Source organism: Aptenodytes patagonicus, chromosome 2 (genome assembly GCF_965638725.1).
Source record: "Aptenodytes patagonicus chromosome 2, bAptPat1.pri.cur, whole genome shotgun sequence".
Taxonomy (NCBI): domain Eukaryota; kingdom Metazoa; phylum Chordata; class Aves; order Sphenisciformes; family Spheniscidae; genus Aptenodytes; species Aptenodytes patagonicus.
Genome location: NC_134950.1, coordinates 12253917 through 12281846, shown reverse-complemented (window position 1 = coordinate 12281846; position 27930 = coordinate 12253917). Strand labels below are relative to the sequence as shown.

Sequence of the window (27930 nt, the reverse complement as noted above, 5' to 3'; positions counted from 1 at the left end):
TTTTTCTGACATACTGTTCTTCTATAGCATGCACACTCTTCCAGTTTGTGCAGTGTAGAATAGATGACTGTTAACACCTACATTATATACCTAAAATGTCAGAGAACACTGACCAGCCTGTGAAGAAGTCTTAATGGGATACTAACTCCAGAGCAAGTTTTATAAAGGTGAACGTATATTGCAGCTTTTACAGTAAGAGTTAAAAAACTCAACTGTGAGACTGAAAAAATTGGCCACATAAAACACATGTTCCCAGGGAAAGAACGTGAGCTTAAAGGGGCAGGAGAAGCAGATTTACTGGGGGACTGGATCGAACAACAAGCAACTAAATTGAGAGTAATGCTGTGGGGCCAGAGCCTGTCTCCCGCTGCAGAGAAGGGGAGAGGGAGTGGATGAAAGTTAATAAACACTTTGTATCGTCAGCCTGGTAACTTGGAATCTGGCACAATATCACAGGCAAGGTGATACATGCTTGTGCTACAGCTGGAGTTGCAAAATACTGACAGCAACAATGGGCTTTGGTTGCTCCTGGAACAAGGGTATTTCTAACCTTGCTTAGGGATAAAGGCTTCTTGCCCTCTCCCCACCTCGTTAGGCTTTTGGCTGCATTTTTCACTTAGGTGTCAAATCTCACAAGACATAAACCTTCCTTACATTGTCATGCTTTCTTGCTGCCATGGATAACGTTGCTGTAGAGCACCAGAAGAACATTCACCCCCATATAAAAATCCTAGAAAACTACAGAGCTCTATCAGTTAGAACAAGTAGCCTGCTGAGGAATATGGCCCTTGTATGTTCATTTATGGGTCACAGACAGTTCGAGCAGGCAGTGCGATACAATGAACTAGGTACAAAAACTGTTCGCTTCCAGCCACCGTCCCAAAGCATTGATGTAAGACACAGGAAATTTTGCTAACACTTCCACTAACCTCCCAGTGAGTAAGAGAATAGACAGGATATAGCCACCTAGTAAAAGCTCATAGGAAAACCTTCCTGGCTCTTCTGCTGTTCTCTCTTTTTAGGGCTAGAAGAGAGGAGAGTTGGGTTACCTAATCTGACTTTCATTCTACAGGAGCTATTGGGATTGTACCATATTTAACCCTAAGGCTTAATTTTTCCATTAACTCCAACTTAAGGCTTAAAGACAACAAGAGATGGCAAAGGCACTAACTTCAGCTGCTTTAAGAACTAAACATATTTAGCTTGGGTGTAAGAAAAGGCTTTAATGTGGCTGTTTTTCAGAAATTTTACATGGCCCTCTTCAGTAAGCCTACATGCTAAAATATGCCTGAATTTGGGAGAAGAAAAAAAGACTTCACGTATTCCACTGTTGAGAGTTTCAGTTTTATCAGGAAACTGGATCTGTTCCCTCCCTCCATGAGTCCAAAGGCAGTATAGCAGACTTGAGGCGTGCCCTTTTCCAGCACGGCTGTTCAGCACACCCCTCATCTCTAGCCTGTTCACCTGCTCAGCACGGAGCTGTGTCTTCTCTCCACTCAGGTATTGGTGCTTTTCTCTGCTGTTTTTCAGTACTGAAGGTACTTGTTCTTAGTGAGAGTTCCAACCTGTGCCCCTTTTTCTAGCTTGTTACAGGTTTCTAATACAGATTTCTTTCTACCAGCATTGGACTTCCCTAAAGTACAAATGCTAATTTGCTTTAGCAGCTACTTGCATCAGCCTGAATATGAAAGGCCAAAACCAGATGTGGGCAAAATTCATAGGGCAATACAAAATCACAGGGCAAACCCAGCTGACCTGCCCTGCTCCTGAGCCTGCTTTGCCATCTCCCCAGCTCGGCACAAGCAGCCCTCGGCCCAGAGCTGGAGCCGTAACTGGGTGAGTGCCGGCGGTACAGGCAGGCTGGTGCCACAGCGCTCCACCCCATCATGGGGTAGAGCCTGTCAGAGCAGTCAGCGGGTATACACCAAGTGGGTCTTGACTTCTATGCAGACAAAGGCAAGCTTACAAAAAACATCCCCTCTTCCTGCACCTCACCTTCCCCCAACCCTGTTCCTCTGCTTTGCTTGTCTGGAAACTATATTCAGAAATAATGCAAACACCAAAATACTCCTTTTTTAATTATGTGCGATTTTGCACCCTCCCTCCCAGTCAGGCAACCAACCACTTTTTTCTTTTTTTGGCTAGAAAACAGAGCAAAAAGTCCCTCCTGACTTTTACAAACACCTGAGCAGGTCTGACTGATGTTTCCTAACATGATGGATACCCCGCGTCCCAGCATTAAAAACAGCAGCAAAAACCCCCCACCCCTGAACAAAAGAAACATTTTGCACGCACAGTTGCGAGTGAATCAGATTCGCTGTAGAAGCAGCAGGGATGAACTTCCAAACGAGAGCACCTGGCCAAGCAGTATGTGAGATACAGCCATAGAGAGACGGGGGGAATGACACTATCATCCTTTTGGAGACAGGACATATTTCCAGCCAAACCACCTTGAGTTTTCCTTTAACATCTTCACGACAAATGGAAATGTCTGGACAAAAATTAATATCGCAGTGGCAAGGAAATTAATTAGGCTACTGCGTGGTAGCTGCAAGTGGGAGCAACATCCTCCCTCTCTACCTTTGTTCCTGAGAAAGCTGAACAAAAGGAAGTCATCGATCACTCGGGGGCGTGTGGGAGACAGCACTGGTGGTGCTTGATAAATTCTGGCTGTAAGCATGGGCAGTGTTGACATTAGCAACTTTCCTCCTCTGGCAAAAGGAACTGTGGTCCAGCACGGAAGCAGACGCATAAACATGTCGAGTTATCTGTGCTTCCTGGCCAGGCAGCAACAGTGAGGGACAGAGAAATGTCATCGGTTATTATTTAACGGCAATTTCCATCGTTAGCACTGCACCTTTGCTCTGCTACTACCCTTCCAGTAAAACACAGCTATAGGCGATTTTATTTACTTATTTTTTAATTCTCTCTTGCTTCTGTTACACGCAGATGGAACCTGCGTGATCTTCACAAGTCTGATGAAGGACACCATCGACATCCAAAGCTCTGGAAGCAGAAAGTCTTTAAGAACTGAAATACAGAAGTTTTCCAGCAGTTCTTTATTTATAATGTAGGCTTAAGCAATCATTACAATGTAGAAGGGAGACACACTTACAGCAATTATTTATACCAGTTTAGAACAAAAAACTGCACAGGGAGAGGTCAACTCTCAGTACAAACTAGCAACTAAACCACAATAATTTACCATTAGAAACATTTTATTTTTTAGCTGTGACACTGCTTTTACAATATGCAAAAACACAAACAATAGAACTATCCAAAGTGTTTTGTCACATTCTTTCTACATTGAATTTGGCAACATTTTATATTAAATTTTACTGATTATACTAACGTTTAAGAACTAAACAAGTGAAAAGCTGTACTTGGGTACAGTTACATCCATTTATTTCAAAGGTTTAAATAACACTTTTAACTATTGAGATTATCTCCTAGCAGTTTTTGTTTATGCAAAAACCATCTCAGCCTCATTTGCACAATGCATCAGCTACTGTATCAAGATTGGTGGGCTACACCACAGGCACTACTGTTTATTATATTCTGTAATAAGGAGCTTGTTTTTCAAAGAAAGGAAGGTTTAGTATTTTCTAAGAATCATGCCTTTTTTTTTTTTCTTTTTGCTTTTAAGCCATAACAAAAAAAAAAGGTTAGCAACCACAGCAGTGTAAAATGTTATATAGAACACAGTGACTACACAGTTACTAGAAGTTTCACATCCAATGCGGTTATGTATTAAAGCATAAGGGGTTATGTAGGCAAGTCTAGAGCCAACAGAAATCTGCAGAGCGTGTGGTGGAAACTAGCCCCTTACATGTATTATTTGGTGCATTTTTAAACAATCCTGGATGCGCAAGTCTGGTGTCCATCCACGCGTGGGTCTGCTGTGGGTGGGCAGATGGCATCCTTCCGGACTGTCTGATCCGAACACGTGTTGTGCCCTGGGGTCTGCATATTTCTATCAGCTTTAGGAGACGGGTATTGCAGCAATAACTTACTTTTACTTTAAGGAAAAAATCCAACTCTTAATAATTCTATCAATAGCGTTCCAAAAAACATGACTTAAAGTACAAAAAAAGAGAATATAGTGGTCAGACTCCCGGTATTATCAAAAAAACCGTATCTCTCCCCACCCCCCACCCTTCACCCCTTTCTTTTTGGCATTTAAGAAAAGCCAATCGACTGCCATTTAAAAGAAGTTAAGAAAAACAAGCCCCTGTATTGGAAAGAAACATTCGCAGTTTATTAGATCACAAGCTGGTTACACCTGTCAAATTGTTAAGTGTTTTCTCAAAATATTTGGGCTTTCCAAGGTGCCCAGCCTGCTGGGCACAGTCAGAAAAAGGCATTTTGATAATATCTAAGAACTCCCTGCTTGCATTTTAAAAATGTTTTCACATTTGTAACTGCCTTAAGCCTGTTGTCCTTGTTTGTATTCAGTGAAAGGATGAGTGGAACAAAAAGTGAAGGTGGAAGAACCAAGCCTACACAGTTAAGGCTGCATGCATGTGACTGAGAGTTGTTGCTGTGCAGTCAAAAAAGAAATGTGGAAAAAACCCAGTCTTTAAAACACCCTACAGAAACAAAACACTGCAATCCAATATGGCTTATTCTGATGCATTTACCATGAAGCTACTAGTAATTAATCCTACTAGGCTACTTTTGTGCAACAGCATCTGCTATTTTGATGGCATCTCCCTCCCCCCACTACCCCCCAAATACTCTACCAACTGCAGGTTTCTTCCTTGCATTATATATTGCTTTTATTGTCAATTTTTACTCCTGCTCTTCAAACCTCTTTTTTTTAATACTTAAATGAGGATCTGTTCCTTATAGCTTGACTGAAACTTTAAAGGAAGTCCCATCGTTTTGTTTTTTGACCTCACTATTACAAGGCGCTCTACAAAAGCTTGCAAAAAAGCCAAATTTTCATTTAATCCCTTTGCTGAAGTTAACTACTCGACATTTTTTTTTCTCCTATGATTTAAAACTTTACAAAGAGAGTTATAAAAAAGGTAAATGGGATTTGGCACCTTCAGAAAAAATTAAAAGTGTAACTTAGATCAAAAAATGCAGAAACAAAATCATTGATATTTACAAATTAAAACACCAGTGAAGATTATGTCTTACTACGCTCTTTCACCTTGTTTTCTCTTTTAGAGTACTTTCAGACTGTCTGTTACCGAGTATCTTAAAAAATTCATTGATTACAGATTGGAATGGATAGAGACAAATTAGTTTCCTCACAGTTCCTTCTCGGCGGCTAGTACTCTGGCAGCTTTTCCACTCCTAGGAAATACGAGGTGCTGAGCGATCATTCGTGGTTGTCTTCTTCAGTTTGACACCACGCCGAATGGCGTTCAGCATATCTTCACCTTGCGGGACATCCCCAGGACTCAGCTCTCCGGGATCAAGCTCCGGCTGGCCTGCGGGCGCGAGGGTGCTGACACCATCCCGGTCGCTTTCTTCCCCCTCGCTCTCAGGAACCGTTTGCCTCTGCTCGTCGGCAGCACTCAGTTTCTGGCTTGACGGCGGAGGGTTGACGGATGCTTGTCCACTCCATGAGGATGAGGGCATGCTGGTGACACCTTGCCCACCATCTCCTGCTGCCGGAGACTCGGGACTTTGCTCGGGACACTCTTCTGTCCCAGCGAGGGTGCCAGGCAGCCCTCCTGGGATATCAGGGACAGTTGGTGTTTTGACAGGAATCACTGGCGTCTTGATTGGAATCGGACCTCCCCCTATGGTACCGCGTCTGACTGAAGGCTTGGTGGAAGGGGTCCGTCTGATGGTGGCGACGCCGGGGGTGACTATGACTGGTCCAAGCGTGGTTGGCAGACCTGCAGTGGAAGCAGGACGCTTGGTTTGAAACATTCTGCGATAGGACTGGCTAATGTCGCTGTTTCTTGGGATGGTGGAAGATTTGTCAAACTCTTGTTGTTCTGCCTCCTGGTCACCACTCACAGAGAAATAATCATAATCTGAAACTGATGCCAAAGACAAAGTCAGGAACAGGCTGGAGAAGACAGCTGAGTCACGTCAGTCAGTCTAAAGTATGCATAACCAAAAAAGTATATATAACCAAAAAAGCCTGGAGGTCAATAGCAATTAAGAGAGGTTTCACCTTTAGGAGGAAGGAAGCCTGAGACACTGTGACCAGTCTTCAGACTGCGTGGCTGAAGGCAGGCACTACAGCAGACTGACCCTAAAGCTGCAGGGTGCCCACGTCTCTTGTGAAAGAGAACGAGAACTGTACACACTCAGTACCTTCTCTGAAAAGAACTAATTAAGTAACGAAGACGCAATGTTTGTTGCCAACATTAAGATACCAAAACCAGCATCCTACAAGCCATATGCTACCACTTGCAGATATAAATACTTAAACAGTCAGTGACTAAAAAATGTACTTTTGACTAGGCAATGTGGGGCTCAGAGGACTGTGTACCAGTGATTTCAGCAGCAAATTTGCTTATTTTGCAAAGTAAACCCCAGCTGTCAGCTCTGAAAACTCAGCCTCAGCTTTAATAATTGCATCGGGTTCCTTCCTTTCCATGTAACTGCTGAGCCAAGCTAGGCCCTCCGCAGGCCCTACTGCCTCTTGTGATTGCACAGCACAACCGGCCTCAGCTGAGCAAACACGGCAGTTGCTGAACTGCAAACACCAAACTCAGTCCCTCTCAGCTTGCTGCTGGTTCTGAAACAGGGTACAAACCCCAACACCTTACTGCAGCTTCCCAGGTAGGCCCAAGCTGAGATCTCCAATGGATTCTTTTTCCAATTACAATATTTCTGCTTAGGGAGGAAATAAAAGGTCACAAAGGGAAACCAAGAGCAGATTCAGAGTACGGACGGAACAAAAAAGCAAAGCTCATGAGTGCATATCTGCTAAAACAATAGCTCAGAAAGGACACTACTACCACAAGAAGTGTATGATGCGATACCAGTGTCATTCCACTTAACCCATGAAATATAATTCCAGCGTCTTCTTTAAAATGGTAGCATCCTTAAGCTAAAATCATTCTAGTAATGCACAAGAAAATACGATCGTTCAGTACACTATGCAGCAATCCAGGTTTCTATTTAGTTAATAAATCCAGGCTGCATTCCAGGCTGGAAAAAACTTCACAACAGCAACGTTCACCCCTTTCTCCCCAGCTGACTACAAAGCCAGTGAGCGATAGCTGCTGGAATATAGCTCCTTGGCACCGCGGGGTGAGTGTATGATGGCCAGGCTGGCAACGCTCTGAAAAAGAACATCTCTTGGATGGGTACCTTGAGATGGGATCGTGTCCTCTGAACAGCATGGAGTTGTTGTCTGGGTGCTGTAGCCACTGGAGCACTGCAAGGAATCCCGACTGCTCCTCTGGGTGTCCAGCTGCAGCCCTCTCGTCAGAGCGAGCGCCAGCTCCTCGCAGGCCTCCATCTCCTCACCCTGCTGGTTACACACAGAAAGGAGACTCATTACGTCTAGAAGGGTTAATCGATCTTCACCGACTTTTAGCTTTCTCTCCTCCCAAGCAGAGCTTGTCACCATCGCAGCCCAACAGGATTGTGTCCGCCCATTTACTAGGGCTTCAAAGAAACAGACGCTTCTTTGGATGCCGTTGCTCTACAAATGCCAATACTCAATGCCATATTCTCTCATGCTCATGTCACTTCCACTGACCACCCCACCACTCCTGCTTGTCGGATAAACACGTGCCAACATGAAGCATGGCAAAAAAGTATTGGCAGGAGCTAGCACATCTGCTTCCTTTGCACCAAATAGTGTATTCAAAATTAGAGCTTCACCCTTGTGGCAGCCGACACCGTCATGCTCCGAGGTCTTTGGGCCTCCTCAGGGGGCACGGGTGGTCCGCTCTGAGCTCCTCCATTGAGATCTGGGTCGCGTTTTTCTTTGCGACGTTGCAATGTGTTCACCATTGGTTGATCGTATGGGCCTGGTTTGGCCCAGTCCTAAGGAAATGTGCTTGTTAGTGATAGCTTTCATCAGTAATTGTGCTTTAATTACAAGTAAAACTATGCAAAAGGGCAACAGATTATGTATCAAACTGGATATGCCTTTCTGAATAAGGCCAGAAATAAATGAATTTTGTGGATATTAAAAATCTTCACTTATAAAACCTATCTCCTTTATTAAAGGGAATCTAAATTTCCTATTCTACCTAAGTGTTCTTATATGAAGTTATTTAATATTTTAATACTATAGTTTTCTCTAAATGAAATTCCACTGTGTTAAAGCCTATATTTTCAGAAATTCAAATGCAAAAATTACCGGCACACAGCAGAAAATATACATAAATGTCCAATCAGTGATGTAGCTGTTCTAGATGTACACAAGTTCTAGTATTACGTGCTGTTACGCATGTCTTCAATTCTGAAAAATTAGGCTTGAACAGATTTTTGATATACATTACTCTGAGTAATCTCTCAGTTTACTTACTAGCTGAAATCTAGTTTATAATAATGATCTACACTGAAGAAAGACTAACCTCACTCTGAATTACTGGTGCCAAATTAGAAACAGAAATTCCTCAGGCCACGAGGGCTATATTCACTCAGGGCTCTATTAAGCAAAGTCCTGAGGGTGTCCAGAAACCACACGTTGCACACAAAAAGCAGGACTGATCAACGTTTACCTGTGCTGGGACGTAGAACCACTGCTAAGCAGCAGCTCCCCAAATGCGAGCTGCTGCAGGGGCAAGCCCAATCCTAAGAGAGTTCTCCCTCACCAAGACAAGGGGTGCTTTAAAAATAAAAATAGAAGAAACGACTTGTGCATGAGAACGGGCCACACACCCCACCACTGGCAGCAGCTGGCTGCTGGGCAGCCTCCGCACAGCCTTCTGATAAATAATTAATGACGGGCTAAGACCACACTAGAGATTTTTACCGGCATGTGTCTCAGTCCAAGGTACGAGAAGTGCAAGGCAGCTGTACTGACAGAAGTCCCTTGTGCAGACAGGTATTTTGGTTTTATTAACGCATATGAAACTCTGCTTTGCCTTAACAGCTGTGTCTTTGCTGTAAGTGTTTTGCTGTGAAATATATTGGCAAAGTGCTTCTAGCATAGACACAACTAATGACCCTGAAGCCCCAGGACCACTGTGGCCACCCTGTGTGTATGCCTCAACAGTCTCCAGCTGCTGGAGAGAGAGATTAGGGGGATCTGTAACAAGGTATCTCAATTTACATGTATAAGAAGGTCCCATGGTGCATATGCAGTATCATATAACCATCCACAGGCATCTAAGACCTGTGCAGCTACTATCAACTGCACATCAGCCTTGTGAAGATTCAGGGCAACAGACAAGAGACCTTCTCCCCTTGCTCCGGGGCAGAGTCTCCCAGGAGAATCGCCTGGCAGGGATGAGTCAAGGCTCTGGCAGAGCAGAGACATTTTGATGCCAAGGAAGATCCCTGCAGATCCAGCTGGAGCAACTGAAAGAAGTTACTGCACTCTGACTTTTTCGGTGGTCTCACCCAAGAGAGCGAAACAAGCTGGGTGAGCACTTTCAGTCTGTGGCAGTAAAGCTAGGATAGCTTCAGTCATCACTTAAGTTCATCACTGGTGACGAGTGCCTTCTTAAACCACTCCAGCTAGATCTAGAAGAGCATGGCTGCCTACGGCCAAGGTGGGGGCCAAGCACCGCCGCCACAGCGAGAACATCATGTTGTTCAATGTATGGTTTCACTAAGCCAACTGGATGCCAAGCCTCCACTTCCCTGCTCAAGTGAGCGCTTTGATGGTGCTAAACAAGCTCTTTTCTCGCTGAATAGAGCCCAGAGTGCTTTCACCAATGTTCCGGAGTTAAACTATTCCTTCCCACCTAGGTGTTCTCAGCTTTAATATGTTTTAGGCAGTGCCAGAATAGACAAGGTCATTCAGAAATAGCCACTACCGGATTTTAGCTTTCCGATTATCACCATGCAGTGCCCATTCAGAGTGATATTAAACAGAGCAAATCAACGAGTAATTACATGGATCGAAAGGTAGCAACAACCGCCGTGCGCACACTGTTGGTATGAGGAGGTGAGGACTGCCACAACAAAAGGAACACAAACCTTCCAGCTAGGGATCTTAGATGATGGTAACATGCCTGGCCCAATGGTGTAATAATGAACGTAGTCTGGAAGGAGGGCTGAGGGAGCCCGAGTCCACGCGCGGGAGACAGGCGGGAAATGAGGGAAAGGACCTGCACCAACTGAAGCTACGGATGGGTCACTTGATAAACTACAGTGATAAAACCCATTAGACAACTGGAAACGAAACAAATAAACAAACAAAAACAGAGAAATTAATATAAACAGAATGAATATGAAAATATACTATGACTCTGATGTTCTAGGGAGAAAACTTCTGTATCTTAAAACAAAAGAAAGAAAAATCTTAGCTTTGCTGCAAATAAACAACAGAAAATTGATACAATGCTTGGTTCAGAAGTGAGGTTGCTTGAAAATTGTTATTTGGTATAACAAATTTCAGACATCAATCTAGCAGTCATTGTCTCCAGGCTGAGCAGCTTTGCCTTCTGTCCATGAAAGCAGCACACTGTGAAAAAGCCATTGCAATTTAGGTACCCTGCAGACTGCAGACATAGAAACAAAACATTTCCAGTACTGGAGGCATTTGCATTGGTGGCGTTTATTCTATGCAGCTGGACAGAGAGGAAAAGCATACAGTCTTCGAACATGACATGTTCTGGCTGTGTGATGATATGAAGAAAAAAATAAGAAAAAAACAACAGCAAGGATTTACCAGATGAGAATGGAGACCGCTATCGCTTCCTCCCCCGATTCAGAGAGTATTCCCCGTAATTTATTCCAACCGTGTGTGTTTTGTTTTCCTTTTTGTTTTGGTCAAAACCAAACCCCAACTGCTCAGTGTAATGCGTGCTACCTAATGGGAGAGAGGGGAGAAGCCACAAACAGTGCAACCTGGGCAAGATGCTCTTTGTTAGGCAACCAGCTGGGTTTGGGCAGTGTTCCACAATCTCTTTGAGTAGAAAAGGTGGACAATGAGCTTTTCTTAGAAAATTACCTCTGTAAAATGCCCAATTTGTAGCTTCCCCCTAGCAGCTAGTTTAAAGGCAAGTGTCGCTGTGGTTTATTCAAACTGATTCATTTCTAAGGGAGCGTGCAACAGTTCCTATTCTCATCTTCACAGAGAAGAATCCTGGCTGTGTCCCATGCACGGGGTTTTTTTTGTCCAAATGTTGCTGGGTTTGGATAACGAGCTAGTAGGTTTGTATGTCTTTGAGATGAAATTTTTCACCTTATCTGTGGAGGCCCAAGCCCCCATGGTGGAGCCTGAGCTGACTGAGGTGGGGGAACTGCACTCGCTCACTGACTGGCAGGTTTCAGAGGCTTCTGAAGAGGCAGAGCTGGACGAATTCTGCAGCGTAAAACAGCACCGCAATGCAGGGAAAGGATACACAAGCCACCAAAAAAGAAAAAAAAAACACAAAAAAAAGACAAAAAGCACATACACAGAGACACACAGGAGAGAGGGAAGGATGAGAGAAGCAAAGGGTTAGGGTTTTAAAAATCAATTAGAAACTGCTCAAAACCATTGCTAATGTTCAGGAAATCTATGAGAAACAAAATAAGCCATTTGCTTAATGCGAGAACTTGCCACGCTGCTTGAGAATGAGGGAATCGAGGCAGTGATCTCAACTCCTCATTGCAATTTCAGTGTCTCAATTCTGTTAGCTTTCTCAGAGCAAGAAGCTGAGGTAGCTGAGGGCACCTACGGTCCAAACATGCAATATACTGAGACAACTGATTTATACAGAAAAGCAGATCATCAGTACTTCAAAGACACAAAGTTTAGATTTAAAACACGGAGCAGCAAACGTCACTTACATTCACAAGTTCTCAGATATTCTGATCTGCAAAAGTGCTTGTGAAAAGCTCATCCAAGTTCAAATATTATGGAACAGAGAAAGAAGTGATACTTACCAAAACTGGAGGTTTCCAAAGTGCATTATCTGTATGCATGTGCCTCTGCGGGTAGTATGCATACACCAAAAGCACTCCGACTCAAACTTTTCTGCCCAGCAGCCAATATGAAGGTACATGTACTCTGCCGAGTGCATAAATGGTGGCGTGTGCTTGCCACCCACTGTCTCTTAACAGCAGAGAGAGAAAATATCAGGGGCTTGGATGGAGAGCAAAGGAAAATGCAGGACAGAGTGTCCATCGAACACCTCAAACATTTTGCTCCTAGCCCGGAACTTCTCTTCCAATTTTCAGTGCATGCCTTTACGTGCATTTGCTGCTGTAAGACCTCTACAACAGCATCTAATTCACCTACAGGCAGGCCAAGGTGAATAACCACGTGGACCATTTTACCAACTACAATGCTCTTATACATCTCCCCCTTGAAAGTGGCATCCCCCTCAGTAGGGGTGTGCGTGCAGGTCCAACCGAGTGCCTGGAAATGGTCAAGAATACGGGCGAAGTTGTCAGGGCAGTACTGAGCTCTGTTCACTGTCAGGAAATTCAACACTAGCAAGACTAACTCATCCTTTGGTAGTCCAAGACCTGTGAAGCAAGTCTATCTAAGGATATCCCTGGCATTTTATTTTATGACAGCAGAGAGAATGCGCACTTGTATCAAGTTTGTGTAGCAAAGCCTCAGACTTCAAGGAGTGACATTTTGAAGAGGAAGCGAAATCTCATCTGAAATAAAATTTCATCAGTTAATCTTGGATGAGATCTTGGGGTGAGTTTGCAGTAAAAAGATAGCTGGGTAAGAGCCACTGTAGAGGAGTAATTATTGCTAACACCCAGAAGTTGTCTCACTGCTCACCAGAAGCTGCATATAAGGAATGTATAGCTAATTGCCTAGGTAAAGGAGATGTCAGTCTCCTGAGACGGAACACCACCACCATAAGGATTTTGGTGAAGACTACTGGGGCTGTTGAGAAGCCAATACAGTATCAGCATCTTGAGCTTATTAGGAAACTCTGGATTTAAGTGAAACTTTGCAAAGGCTCTTAAAAAATTTTAAAAAGCATGTGATGTGGTGGATTATTTTATAGAAATAACGCATATCCCATCTTATGCTGACATGAGATCAGATCTGCGGGTGACCTGTCAAATGTGTTTAGGGTACAAGTAAGCTCAGCTAACAAGGCTTGTATTCAAAGTGCAGTAAGAGTTGAGGTGAACATAAGATCAGAAGAAACTACAACAAATGACATGTAGCTGTTAAGGAGAGAAGTGAAAAGTATGCAGTGGGGTACCCGATGATGCAGTGGCTTGATGTTTTGTGGAACTTGTCACATTCTTGATTTAATGCAATTCCTTTTACAGGAGAAAAACCTCTAAAAATAAGAATACCAACAAACGTGAACTGCAGTTGACTCTGCCATCAGACATAACTACAGTACACTAAATGGAGATGAGCCTACTTTTTCTATCCTTAGAGAAAAATACTTTATCGAAAATTAGTTTTTAAAACTCCAAGTTCTGCCTGACATTCCAGGTAGCTCAGCAAAAGAAACTTTGAGAAGCCCCATGAGAACACTCACACTAGTGTTCCACTTTGGCCAGGGGGGGAAAAAAAAAAGTAGTATCAGAAAATGGTTTCTGAAACCTCATGCTTATGGCCTGAAAGACCCTCCTGGGTCTGCACACTCTGCACATGGCAGAACAGAGAGTGAAGGGTCTGAGCTCCAAATACGGTATCATGCCACCTTGTTTTCTGCAGATGCCCCAACGATGTCAAGTGAGAATTTGGAGTTTACACCTGATAGACTATTCCTGTTTACAAGCCAGAAACTCCACAAGATTAAGTCAAGCAATGGTAGAAATGGGTCATAAATGAGGTTTATTAGCAACAAAGCTGCATGTAGCGACTAGATGGGAAAAGGCCAAAAATGCAAATTCTGAAGATGCAAAGAATTATTCAATTTACTTGGTGTATGGGGAAAAAAGACTGGAAGTGGTGACTTATTTTTGCATTAAAGTGACTCCAAGGTGAAAAAAAGATGAAAGAAAGGACTCTCACCCTAACTCAGCGTGGCCATTTTCAGCAGGCAAAGCTAGACAAAGGATGAACCAAGACGCCATGGGGAAAACATCTTGGTAGTTGAAGGAAATGCAAGAGACGGTGGTAGGGAAACAGGGTGTCCTCATCTTCAGTACCTTGCATGGCACAGGGAAGGGGAGCCTCTGGTCTTGCCAAAAAGAGGATTACAACAGTGAGAAAACGACGGAGAGGGAGGCAGAATAATATTGAACTCCTGAAGTAAAAGTGTAGAGAAAACGCAAGTGGCAGGAGGTCAAAGGCTGCCTGGATCAGACTGCAGAAACAGTCTTGAATGGCTGGACTCGGGTGTGGGAAGCACAGACCACCCTTCATTTCTTAGCAGAAAGTACATGAGGGGCTGAAAACAGAAACTGCACAGTTACTGCTTGGGCAAAAAGTCTCCAAACTTTTGAGTGCTTGTTCTAGATGCACACCCACTGGCACACGTACTCCTGGGAGCACACGCACAAGCAAACACCGGGCAGAGCAATTTCTAGTCCACATCCCGTAGAGTGAGAAATTTGACTATGGGATTTTTTCAACTTATTTTAGTCGATTCCTTTTTAAAATGATTGTTTATTTTGAATCATTTTTAAAATTAGTTCTTTCATTTTAGCTATTTTAACCCTGGGAGATTCCCCCCCCCCCCCCCCAGCTGTGGTAATGGTGGTTCTGCTCCACTCTCAAACCATCTCTTCTGAGAAAACCTTAAAGTTAACAGTATCAGCAGAAAGCTAAAACTGTGCTCTGCACAGTAACAACCAGTTCCTCAAATGTACGATATACATGTGTAGGTGGTATCTGGTCTCTCAGACATTGTGCCACGGCTTGTTCTTGGGTAGTGTCCCACTGCTTGGTGTGGTATGTATGAATTCCAGCAAGGATATAAAAAAAAGGCTGTATTTTGGGCTACTGGACTGTATGATTATATTTTCCACCTGTTGCCCTACTAACCTATAAAAGAACTGCAGTTATCTTGGATTACTTGCATCCTTTGTTTCCTACGTTTTCTGCTCAAATATAGTATTGCTTTCTTAACCCCTTCCCTTCCTCAACTACTAGACAGGGCTTCCTGGGCAAGGTTTTCCCAGGGGACCAAATCCTAATGAAGAGCTTGGTCCAATGTCCCTCTGCAGCCAGTGGAAGACTCCTCAGTTACCTTTCAAAAAGCCCTGCATAGTGACTCAAGGTCACCTCCTCAATTTGTCTCACTTCCAGGAACATGTCTCTACTGACCTCTTTTTTCTAGTCAGGGACAAACCCTTGGGAAACCTAATTTGAAAAGGAAATTTAGGAGAAAAACACCTGGTGATAACTGACAGATACATTTCAGTTGTTTGTTGGGTTTTTTTAAGCTCTAATTTAGGAGCATTTCTTAATTTACATGGAAAACTGAATAGTTTTAACAATGTATTTCCCCTATTCTAACTTCAAGCTGTTTCAAGCAATGGAGTCTCCTCAAAAGCAAAATCTTTCCAGCTTGCTAATTTGTACATGTGGAAGCAAGTTCACATCTAGTTTCCCTCTACTTCACTGTTTAGGGAAAGTGATTTCCAGAATATTCTAACAATAAAGACTTAGTCCTCTGCTGTTTGACAGCACATCAGCAGGGTTTTTTTTCTTCATCTGCTTCTTTCTCTTTCTCTCCCCTTGCTTTCATCCCCACCAAGTCATAAGCAGCCTCTAAAATCCAACTGTGTAATCGTTTCCCCCGTGCACGTTCACTCCAAGTCCAGTGGATCTTTCTATTATCATCCCCCTAAATCAAACATAACTGTTTTACTACCATACTACTTCATCACAGATACTCTCAGGCCTTTGTCTACTACACAGGGCAAGATGCAGGTTTAGCGGCATCAGCCATGTTGGATGTTCATCCAAGAGCTACTCTGTGCTCCCAGCAGCAGGTCTGTCAGAAGGGCTTTACATGGTGTCAGTACATGCCATGGGCAATGCCAGCCAGGGCTGACCTCAAATTTGGCGTTTAGAGAAACTGTTCCGCTCCAGAAAGAGACCTCTGCTGCTTTTCAGCTGTTCAGCTATACCCAAATGCACTTGCTTAAGATTAAAGCATTTTAGAGTGACCTTTCCACATGTTGTGCTGGTTTTGGCTGGGACAGAGTTAATTTTCTTCACAGTAGCTGGTATGGGGATATGTTTTGGATTTGTGCTGGAAACAGTGTTGATGACACAGGGATGTTTTCGTTACTGCTGAGCAGTGCTTACACAGAGTCAAGGCCTTTTCTGCTTCTCACCCCACCCCACCAGCGAGCAGGCTGGGGGTGCACAAGAAGCTGGGAGGGGACACAGCCGGGACAGCTGACCCAAACTGACCAAAGGGATATCCCACACCATAGGACATCATGCTCAGCATATAGAGCTGGGGGAAGAAGGAGGAAGGGGGGGGACGTTCGGAGTGATGGCGTTTGTCTTCCCAAGTAACCATTATGCATGATGGAGCCCTGCTTTCCTGGAGATGGCTGAACACCTGCCTGCCCATGGGAAGGAGTGAATGAATTCCTTGTGCTTTGCTTGCGTGCATGGCTTTTGCTTTACCTATTAAACTGTCTTTGTCTCAACCCACAAGTTTTCTCACTTTTACTCTTCCGATTCTCTCCCCCATCCCACCGGGGGGAGTGAGCGAGCGGCTGCGTGGGGTTAAACCACGACACATGTACAGTTATCCGATACGGGCTAACACTTTTACTCCCAATGATGTTAACAGCAACACTGCAGAAAAGAGGCAGTACTAAACCAGTGTAAGGGCACAGCCTGGTTTTATAATTGCTCTTTTTCCTATCTTTGCAGAGTGTGATAACTCTAAAGACTTACTACTCAGCAACTCTAGGCTGAAAAGCAGTTTTCATTTTGCCAGTCATCTCTCCTCTGGTATAGTCTGTACCTTGTTTAAATCTCTACTTAATCCTTGTTTGAGATTTCCCCCTCCCCCCATCTATGTTTTTGAATAAAGTCAGTTTAATTTTCAGTGACACTTGCTTGTCTAAAATGTAGGTGAGAGCATAAAAGCTTCACATAGCTCAGATACTCTCATTCCCATAATATGGGAATTTTATGTGGCCCCTTTCTACTTTTTTTTTTTTAATCCATTATTAAAAGAAAATGGGCTTGGTTGTCTTCAAAACTACCGCTGCCAGTAGATGCCACAGCATGTAGCTAGCAAACATCCACAAAGTGTCCACCTGTGCAAGATATATAGCTTTTAATTTCCTTTGTTGATTCCAGAGCTTGCTTTTCTGCTTTCTCAGTGTCACTACCAGAAAGAATGTCATCAGTGTTTTAGAAACAGTCAGCAGCTGATACCGCTGCTCCTCCCCACCCACCACCGAGCCTCAAAAGCACAATACCACAAGGAAGATCTGTCAGTTGGTTAGAGACACACAACATGAAATAACGCTGTAAATTGAACAGCTTCTCGGTAAGCTCACGATCACAATTATCTGTCAGCACAACACACACATTTTACTTAGTGCTGAACACACAAAGCAAGACACTTAAGCAAAGATGAAGCGGCCAGGCAATGCTCTGTTACCTTTTCCTCTGCGTAAAGGTATACAGAACTAGAGACATACAGAGCACATACCTATTTGTTATACCAACACACTACACTTGTCAAGTCAACGCCACACTGCTGCAGCCTTCTACAGCTCAAGAATAGCTCAAGTGATGCTTAGATCAATTTGCAACTTTATGGACAGTTTCTAAAATGAAGTGAAAGCATATGAACTTAGCTGGTGTAAATCAGCGTGACTCCCATCAACTTTCAGGATGTTCTGCCAGCTGATACCGGCCTAAGTTCTCTCCCCGGCTTAACAGGGGAACTTGCGAAGAGAGGTGCTGGGTTTTTTCCATGCTAAGGGCAATTGTAAAGTTACATCCTCATCTGCAAACACAGCATCATCATCTAGATTACTGCCCTTTTATGCAGGTGCAGTGGATACTATGAAAACCAAAGATGATGCTAGCATGTATAACTGATGTACGTATCTTAAAAGCCAACTTCCTTACCTTGTTACTATTCCAGTTTACTTTATTATTGCTCATTTACTTTTTTGCATTTCACTTAGGTTAGCCATAGCCAATCTAAACAAAACATTCGTTTTATTAGTGTGCACAAAGTTCTTCAGGATGTCATCTATAAAAAAATGCTGATGTGTCCAGACTGGGGACAGTGCGGAAGATGTATTCATTTGAAAACAAAGCATTTCTATTAAAATGAAAGAGGTAAATATATTAAAAAACTGTTGAGCTTCCCTTGAGAACATGTTCCAAGCCTAAACGAACCAGCATTGTTTTGGATGATACCCTAAAAATTTCACTAAGGGTGCTACATACTAAATGTTCTGCAAAAAGTAAGGGTCTGTGTGCTCTCAAGGTCTAGGAGTAGTTTAAGCGTGCAGGTGACACTTGGTAACCACTAACACTGAAATTGTTGGCTGCTTGCTGACTGTGAGGATTAAAGTTATCATTGCCTACAAAACCATCTACTCCCCAAGGAATGCAACTACACTTATTAAACTAAAGGACAATCTTCTCCAGTGACACAGGGTGTATTAAAAATGAGTGATACTCAACAATAGGATATTAAGTCCACTTCAATTTGTAACTAAGATTTACGATGGGATTTATAACGTGAGACGGCAGTTCAGCCTTGTTTAAAAAATATTGCAGTTGCCGTGTGATTTGTTAAAAAAAACCAAAACAGAAAAGGGAATTCAGGTGCTGGAAGATACATGCCATGGAGGCACGCAAACCTCTGCCTGCAGGTGGCCAGCTAGTTTTTATAGGAGTGATGCCGTGAACAAATAGAGCAGCAAGTTCCTTCTGCAGACCAAAAAATGCTCTGGAAAAGTTTTGCTTATATTTATAGTGAAATCCTCTTAGTTTGACTGGGTTCAGGACATTATCTTATATGATTACACAAACACTCATTTCTTATGAGTTCCATAAAGAATTAAAAATACCTCTCATTTTCATGCAGAAACCTTATTTCTGCAAGGTGTTCAACTGAGAGTCAAAAAGAGCAAGCCTATCCACAGAAAGGGATGTCATAACAAAAGGCAAAACCAATTTCATATGATACTGCTAATGGCATTTTGAGTATTCCAGGCCCTTTGCAGGGGAGGAATAAAAGTCGTGTCTGACGCCGAAGCCGCCAGTATCAATACTAAGGCTGTCAGAAGGCTGTTCTGGCACTGATCTTTGTCCAGTAAACAGCCACCGGATATTAACAACTTGCAATCTGTGCAGGATATTAACTGGTAACCTCAGTGGGTAAAGTGAGTATTATTCCCTCCTGTAAGGTGGGACTTCTTGCTCTTTCTCGTCTGTTAAGTATCTGAAAGTTGGGCATCTAGGCTCCCTCCAGGGCCAGAGTGAAAACCAAATCCCTCGAGAGTGACTCATCCCTTTCTTCAGTGCTAACTGCAAAAGCAGCATAAACCACTCCAGCTAGAGGCCCAACTTTTAGATGGATGAAGTGCAACGAGACAAACCTTACCCTGTGTTTAACCTGACTCCAAGGTACCCCGAAACCACACCAGATCCTTTCTGTGAAAAGTGAGCCAAGTTAGAGAGTCCAGCTCACGCTCAGGTTTTTGTTCTCATGCTTGCACGTACCTGGTTAGGTGCTTCTGGTGGCATGGGGGATGGCGATTTGGACTGGAAAGCATCCTGGGACATGAATCCAGAATCATGGGAGGACACACTGGACAGCCTCATGGGTGCCTGCTGAGGCAGATTGGAGCTGCGATAGCGATAGTGTGAACTAGGTGAGTGCGAGTGCGAGCCACTGGACCGGGAATCACTACTGTTAACGCTGTTCAGACTGCTGTGAGAGACAAAAGGAACAAAGAAAGGGAAGGGGAGAGGAAAAGACACAAGGGTGGGGTGGGGAGAGACCCATATACAGTACAATTAACATTCCACATGTCTCTAGCATAGCAACAGGCAGCATAAACCGGAAAAGAAAAAATGTTGACAAATTAAATTTAAATATATATATATATATATATATGCACATATATATCAGTAAAGAACCGTAAGCAGCTGCAGTATCCCTTGCGACCAGAGAGAAAATGGCATTTTACCTTGAATTTCACTCAAATGATCAAATTCTGTAACCACTCAGAGTTCCAAATCAGGTTAGGGACGAAGGGATCGCTACATGCCCTCTCTAGCATTTGCACAGCACTTGCACAAATGTCTGCTGACGGCTCTCCCCTATTCCTGACTTACTCCTTGTTGCTCTTGTACCATGGCTCAAATTTTCAGTGGGATCTCTAGCAGGGGTCCAAAGGCATCACAGTTCATCTAAAAGTCTGCCTCTAGGCATGCTGTTGCAGTCAGTCAACAGGCCAACGTGTGAGACTTTTGAAAGCATCACCAAAACCCCATGCTTCAGAGTACCTGGGACAAGTTTCGCTCACATGCAGGCTTTCTACCAGAACAAAAGCATGTCACAGCATATTGAGTGAAGTCAAGCCTCTGGGTACATAGCTTTAGTTAGTAAGAAAGACGATCAGAGAATTGAAACCCCAAATTAATATCCATGAAAAAAAAATATTTGATTTTTCAAACAGAGAGATTGATTTTTAATCTCCAGTATCCATGAATGACAGCAACGACATGCCAGCCACAATGTGGGAGCCTTTGAAGTTTCCTGCTGGGGTGGCTGAGCAGGACTATAGCAGGATGCATCAATCTGAAGGCAGCTTCCTACCTTCATTGGCAGGAGCCCACTGACTAGCTGAAGGGAAGGCTCTAAAGGATACATGGGTGAGGACTGCACCTCCTGCTCACAAATTCCATGTAATACACAAGATGTACAAGTTGGCTTGGAGCAGGGGAAGAGGAGTTCTGCCTTATTTTACTCATACACAACAGTCTGTTGCCATACAGGTTTTACCACACAAGAAGATGAGGTTGATTAGGAGCAGTTGATGGATTTTTTTTTTTTTTTTTGCCATTTTCTTTTACAGCTTCAGGATATTGCATCTTTAAGCCTGTGCTCATTGCTCTAAATATGCATGTTTTCATATATATATATAAAAGTACTTAAGTTTTTTTTTATATATATCTGCATGCAGAGACAAGTAGGTACATAGAACAAGTCATGTTCACTTGCTCTGACATGCTGTAGGTAACTTTGCTCATACACAGGGAACCTATAGTACCTAATTCATAAAGCAAACTAAAAGGTAATCATTTGAGAGCAGCTAGAAAGGTGTTGAGCAGAATACACAATAGGATATCTTCCTTTTCAGTAAAAGGAAAGAGTAAATGCAGACACCAAGGTATGGGGGCAACATGCTAATAAACTGTTTTATGAGAGAAAACAGTTTTTACGGAGAAAGCATAGACAGAATCCAGTGTTTCAACATATTTCAGGACAGCATTAGACAGCATTAAACAGTCAAAAAAAATTGTATCAAAAAAGCATTTCCATCTAACAGACTGATAGGGCAATTGCCAAGGATGTTTTTCCTTTTCAAACAGTTCAACTTACTGATTAGTAACAGCTACTTAGAATAATCTAAAAAGTTATCACATGAAAAACAGAAAAGGAAATTATGAACGAACAATCTCAGAGCTTAGATCAGTACAGTCTGCTCTTTGATCTGAAATGGATTCAAGAGAACTGAATCAAAAGCATCTTCAAGTTGTCTTGAGTTTAAAAGTTGTTCAGTCATGCCCATCCTTTTTAATATTCCCAGTCACACACTTAAACGGAGAAAGACCATGAGGGATTGATTTCATTAAGAGTTGTTATTTAAGTATGCATACAAATCCATACCACAGTCTGAACTTGCCTTCCTTTGCCCCCAAACAGGTTAAAATTAAATATTACCAGTCTACTTACCTGCAAACACTAGATTTTCTGGACATGGTAGTACTGGGAGAGGATGGAGGAGTCTGATAAGACCAGCTGTAATCAGAACCTTTCAAATCTAAAATTACCTGATGAAAGATAATCAATAGCATCAAGGACGTGGAAAATTTTTTTCCCCTATTAACAGAAAGCATCTGCTTGTCATACAACATTCATCACCACTACAGACTTTCAGTGCCAATTGACCCAGTCTCAGTTCTCTTCCAGAATTAAGACTCCGTATATTACACAGGAGAGTCAGCTTCATCCTTGGCTTTCCAGGAACTACAATACTTCAACACTAGGGCTGCTATCACAGAAGGAAAGTTCATATTTGAATGGAAAAATCTTTAAAAAGTAAACTGGAGATTTATTTTATGCATCCTGTAAGCTGCTTTGTTTTGGTTTTTTCCCCTTAAAAAAAAACTATTGCAGCCATAGAGTTTAAAAACCGTTGCATTTTAAAAAATTAATCGAAGATCCAATATTCAACCACAGCAGAGCTTCCCTCCTTTACACTTCCAAGTCAATGATAAGGTGATTAAGGTATGACAAGAAAACTAAGTTCACACAGCAGGGTTGGAGAAAAAGGTCCTATCTGGAGTCATTTAATGATACACATTTTCCTATGCATTTTAAGGACAGCATGGAAAAATGCTCAAATGTTAGACTCCATCAAGCTATCTAACCCCAGCAATCTTGCGACCACATAAAGACTGGGATGCTCAAATGTACGGCAAGGAGATGACACTCATTCCTCATGTACTCTCAGCAGAAACTGGGCATCTTCATATACTTCGAAGTGTTACTGCTACCACTTCACACCGGTCTCACCAAATACTTCAGGAGCACTCAGTTGGTACTTCACAATAATTTTTTTTTTAAATTGCTTATGTTAAAAATGACCTTGCTGCAGTGAAGCATCTATAAAACATAGTATGAAGCCACTAAATGCTAGTAGTCAATACTCCTCATAACACAAAAGGAAAACCGGTACAAGCTACAAATAAAAATGTTTTCCAGGTAACGACAGCTAACCTGTTCACTTGAAGATGGCAATTTGTGTGGATCCATGGTGAGACTTTTCAGGTCATCTGATATAGTTTGTAAATGGGTTATCTCTCCTAGCATTGATATTTCTTCTTCCTGAAAAGGCAAAAGAGCAAGGCTAATCACAGCCTTGGTTTTAAAAATCAGACCCATAACACCATACACAAACTTTTTCTTTTTGCTGATGACTGTGGGAGTGCCCAGCGGAGCTGCTTTTTCTTTGCCCATTAAGCAATCACTTCTTATGGAAGAGGGTTGAAAATACTAATTCAGAGTTTTATAACTACTTTAAGTTTGCTGTAAGTTCTGAGGCCCAGAAATGTTGTCTCTCATCAGTGAGAGAAATAAGTCTCAGCCTTCTTTTTGTGACATCTTCAGAAAAAGAGTGTCATTTTTACTGCATTTGGAAAAGATTTAACTCTTCTATGTATACTCACTAATGTGCCCTAAGGATTTTAACCTTGAACATAAACAGGGGTTAAACTCGTACTTTTTGCTAGTTTTTGGAAACTTTGAGATAAAGGCACTATACAGAGCATTAATACATCTATGATTCATTCTGGCTCAGGCTACATCAAGAGCTAACTCAGATGATTCCTGCACCGTAAGTTACCATAGTAATCCCTTAGCTACCATGGTAATTTCATCCAGGTCCTCAGAGTCTGGAATCCACCTCCTCCTGCTCAGCCATCACCCCCCCCCACTTCTCTAACCATGGTTTTCTGTTGAGACTGATGCTCTTTGCAAACAAGCATTGGGAACATTTTCCCAGTACGCTGGAGACCCTTCAGAAATGCATCATGCTTGCACAAAGCCACAAACAATTCATCGCTGGGCTTCAGACAACCCGAGATGATGAAAATATACTCAAACCTTTTCAATGAACTGAAAAAGCTGTCATGTAGGAGGAAAAGAGCTGCCAGAAAACTGCATGGAAGCAGCCTGCAATCTGTCAGATAATGTCATTATATACACAGGGGAGGTCTTGAAACATTTATCAGTCCTAGCACTGGAGTAGGAGTAAGGAAGATTTATATTAAAATGTGATGTTAAGAAAAAAAGCAGTGGAAAAAACTGCATTAGCAATGCCTCAGGTCGGTATGCAGATGGAACTCAAGCCCACTTAAGTCTTTGGGCCCATTGTTTCCCCATTAGTCATCTTGACAGTATTTGGTGTCTTCAGTCGCTGAATTACTCCAAATACCTTCAAGAAAGGTCCCAACTCTCACCACTTGCTAGGCAGAGATACAGGTTGAATTTTGGCTCTAGAAATTAATTCCTAAGACATAATGAGCTACTCTTTTTAGAAGCTTTTGGCCACTTATCTAATTTGTGAATTGTACCGACTTAAAATGGAGAGCTCTTACTATCACGGGCCGCAGCATCGAGATGAAAGTACAGAATCGACCGCGCTCCTCGATCAGAGCTTTTCTGACAGCTTGCTTCTCAGTTTCTTCAAGCAGCAGGTACTTATCATTGACATCTTGTAAAGCACTATCCAGCTGGGGCTGAATGTCACCCCGTCCTGTATGCAGGAAACAATCAAGAGTACATTTGTCAAAACTGTGGATCTCCATAGAGGAAGACCTTATTTTCAGCCAGCACTGCTGCCGGATTGTGCTTTTGCAATTCAAGTCTCAACCAGCGTTTTTCCTGAATTCAAATTAGTAAGGTTTTTTTCCCTGATTAAATCAAGCATTTCATAGCATTTTTTTTTTCCCCCTTTTGCATAGAATAGAAATCCAGCTCAATTCAAAAGGTTTCAACAAGCCAAAGACAGCATTTCACATAAGGACTTTCTCAAAGTGTTAGCTGTAGAAACCCTTTGCATCATCCTTGCTGAAAATCAACATCTTACTAACTAAGACAGTGTTAATCACTAACCGCATGTATATTCCTCTTCCTTCCTATTTTTGTTCTTAGCAAGGTCCTAATGAAAACTTTATGGAGTCACTAAATGAGTGAATGAATCTCCTATATGAGGTGGTATTAAGGACATGTTACTGATCATTGGACCACTGGATTCAAGTACTCTACACAAGCAACTGCTAAAACAGTTTTCTTTGTTCCAAAGTCCAAACCAGAAAAAAAAAACCCTATCAGCATCTCACATATTAATGTCCAGTATTTGTCTATGGAAATTAAAAAAATCCAATGTTTTGCAATCAAAAAGCTTCACTGTGTTAATTATAGTCAACTCATAATACCAAAACTTTCTGTGACAGTTAAGTACCTTATTCTGCACCAATTGCTTACTCTGCATCATGCCAAAAATTTATTCCTCTAGGAATGAAGAGCTGCTGCTTAGCCATATATTACTGAGCCAACAATGCTGCAGTTGCAAGATGTTTTCATGCAGCTTACACCCCTAAATATTTCAAAGAACCTCAGTTGTGTAAATTCGACTCAAATCTCCCAGAAACCACCATCACATGCAAATTAAATATCCAGGTACATATCCATGCCACTGTTGCTAAATACCAGGAAGGTAACATTGAAAAATGGTGGGTGAGTTACAAGCAGCTACCCAAAATCAATTTTTATGGACAATAACCTTTCTGCATGGAGGATTTAAAGCTACGAGCAAGAGGAAGAAAAAAGTCTCTTGATGTGTGTAGTACACAAATGCAGATGACTCAAGGTTTGCCTTATTATCATATGTATTTCTTCAATACTCCAGAGCGAGGTGAAGTCATCAGCTCCCCTGCACTGACACACAGCCAGAGCCGCAGGAAAGAGAGCAGCAATGGAAGCAAAGAGAATCATGCTGGCTTAGCAGCATTACGGACTGGATATATCCAAATCTCCGTACAGAGCTAGACATAGTCCAGATAAAACTGCACAGATACCCACAAGCAGAGCTCTGCGATGCATCCTCAAAGAATCATGTGCAGTGCAACACTGGCATGGCCACTGCCAAGGCCACCTGGGTACCAAATTGCCAGCAGGAACACCCAGTGTCTGATCCTCTAGATCAGGCTGACCGGTGCAATGTGGTCATAAAACTGTTTTAGAAGTAACTAACTTCAAAAATAACTGACTCTCAAGTTGCAGTCACCTGCTTCCTCTCAAAATTAGCATCTGCCAGAAACAAGTTATAGAAGAGTTTTGGATAACTCCCTGAAGGTCCTGTGCTTTCTTGTCTGTCATCCTTAGGAGACAAACTGGGTCCTTCTGCTTGAAGACCATTCTGTACATTTCAGGCCCTTCCCCATACTATCCTTTGCTATCAGATGCAGCGATTAAACATTTTATGCTTCTCTGGAGTTGTTATTTCAAATTCCTTATGAAACCAAGACTTGCATTATTGCTCAGACCTCTTACTGTGAGAGCTGCTTGGAAATTACAACAGGTGAAAGAATCTCACATTGTTTAAACCTAGATACTGGCTCACTAGCGTGAATGTACCAAATGCAAAATATATTAGATGCGAACTAAATCACACAGTCATTAGTTCAGCTCTGGAGAACTGCTGTAAACATTCAGCTGCTCCACCATATGATCATGCACTTAATGCAGTACATCCTTGTTAAATGCATTCGCCTACACATTGAGAAGACACACACTTAGAAAGCAACAGGACTCCACTGATAAAGTGGGTTCAATTAGAGTGAATTTTGGTAACTTATGTGGACCTCACAGAGCACCACGTCTTGGACCAGAGCAAAAAGAGCACCCAAAACATGGGGCAAAAATAAACCTCATTTACACCTGTGTAACTCACTCAATTCAACAAAGTTATCAGGATAGTGTTCAAGCTGTGTATTTTAACCCTTTGGCAAAAGCGCATGTAAAACTGCATCACTCTTCAATGTCCTCTGTACCTCTACGAAGTTTCCATTTTATTCCTTTAAGCGAGTCAGGACATTAACAGACATACCGTCTCCTCACCGCTACTTTCACGGACCTGTTTTTATGCTATGGCTCTTGGGCACCTATGTAGTCAGTGAAAACACACAAGCTGTCCAGAGTATAATTCAGAACAGGAAACAAGTGTAGGTGAATCATTTAGATGAGGCTCTGAAGTCAGATGTTTATGGGGCATGATACAGCTCTCTCCTGATGTCTCCTTGCAACTCATCTTTTAGGAGCAGGAAGGCTTTATTAACATCCTTTGAAAGCTCCACAATGCAGATATCAATCTAGCAAGTCTTTTGAAATCAGGCATAACTCTTCCCACTCCCTGAATTGCCAGCTGCCTCCCATGGCACTTAGACAGCTTGGAATTTGAGGGATGAGATCTATGCCCAATTTAACCAGTTTCCTTCGCTAAGCAGAGCAGAGCACAGACCCTCGACAGCACTCCTACTCCCAGAGGACACCGAGGATGTGAGGGCCAACTGCCGATCACCTCTGCTCCTCACCCACCTTGGGTGTCCACTAGTTTGAATCCACTACTTATCTCAGAAGGCAGCATCGACCATTGGAGAGCAATGCAGTTCTTTTCCCCTTTGAATTACGGGGGGAAGGTCACTTGTCTATGGCATCCCTGACAACCGATTGCACTGTTTTTGCTGTGGACATGAGGCATCTTTCATAAGGAACATCAGCAATTGCTTATTCTCTCCAGCCCACATTCTCTGGCCTTTAGGTTACCCATTTGGAAACATTTCCAAACCAACACAACTATCGCAATGACAGAAAATAGTTCCAGAACAGTCTCATCATGGAGCAGCTGTAAATGTGTCCCTGGAAGGACACTCCTACCCCAGCTGCAGACAGGTTTGAATGACCCACCAAAGCAATCAGCATTAGCAATGATCAAAAGCATCAAATGTAGTCAGAGGTCTCTGGTCTGCAATCAGCCAGACATGAACGTGATGTAGGGATGGTTCTGCAGAGCACGGCCGGTTGCACTCGGAAGAACGAGTCAACAATCTGAAAACCGAGGAGAAATTCAAATCCAGCCTTTCTCAAAGTGGAGCTTTGGTGTTGCAGA

General features: G+C 42.6%; 1 protein-coding gene across 12 annotated transcripts in view; it reads right to left on the bottom strand.

Annotated features, from left to right (window-relative positions):
- Positions 1-3036: 3036 nt before the first annotated feature.
- Positions 3037-27930, bottom strand: part of MTSS1 (MTSS I-BAR domain containing 1) — a 131025-nt gene continuing 106131 nt past the window's right edge. For 4 of the 12 annotated variants that reach the window (XM_076329113.1, XM_076329116.1, XM_076329122.1 and 1 more), the window contains 8 exons: positions 24359-24516; positions 22980-23087; positions 21933-22030; positions 19691-19901; positions 10081-10275; positions 7807-7971; positions 7288-7450; positions 3037-6002 (listed from right to left, as the gene is read on the bottom strand). In XM_076329113.1, coding sequence (XP_076185228.1) covers positions 5305-6002; positions 7288-7450; positions 7807-7971; positions 10081-10275; positions 19691-19901; positions 21933-22030; positions 22980-23087; positions 24359-24516 — 1796 coding nt within the window. In that variant the 3' untranslated portion in view covers positions 3037-5304. Of the gene's footprint in view, positions 6003-7287; positions 7451-7806; positions 7972-10080; positions 10276-11290; positions 11411-19690; positions 19902-21932; positions 22031-22979; positions 23088-24358; positions 24517-27930 lie in introns of all 12 variants that reach the window. The other 8 variants (XM_076329118.1, XM_076329119.1, XM_076329115.1 and 5 more) reach the window with 5 other exon arrangements.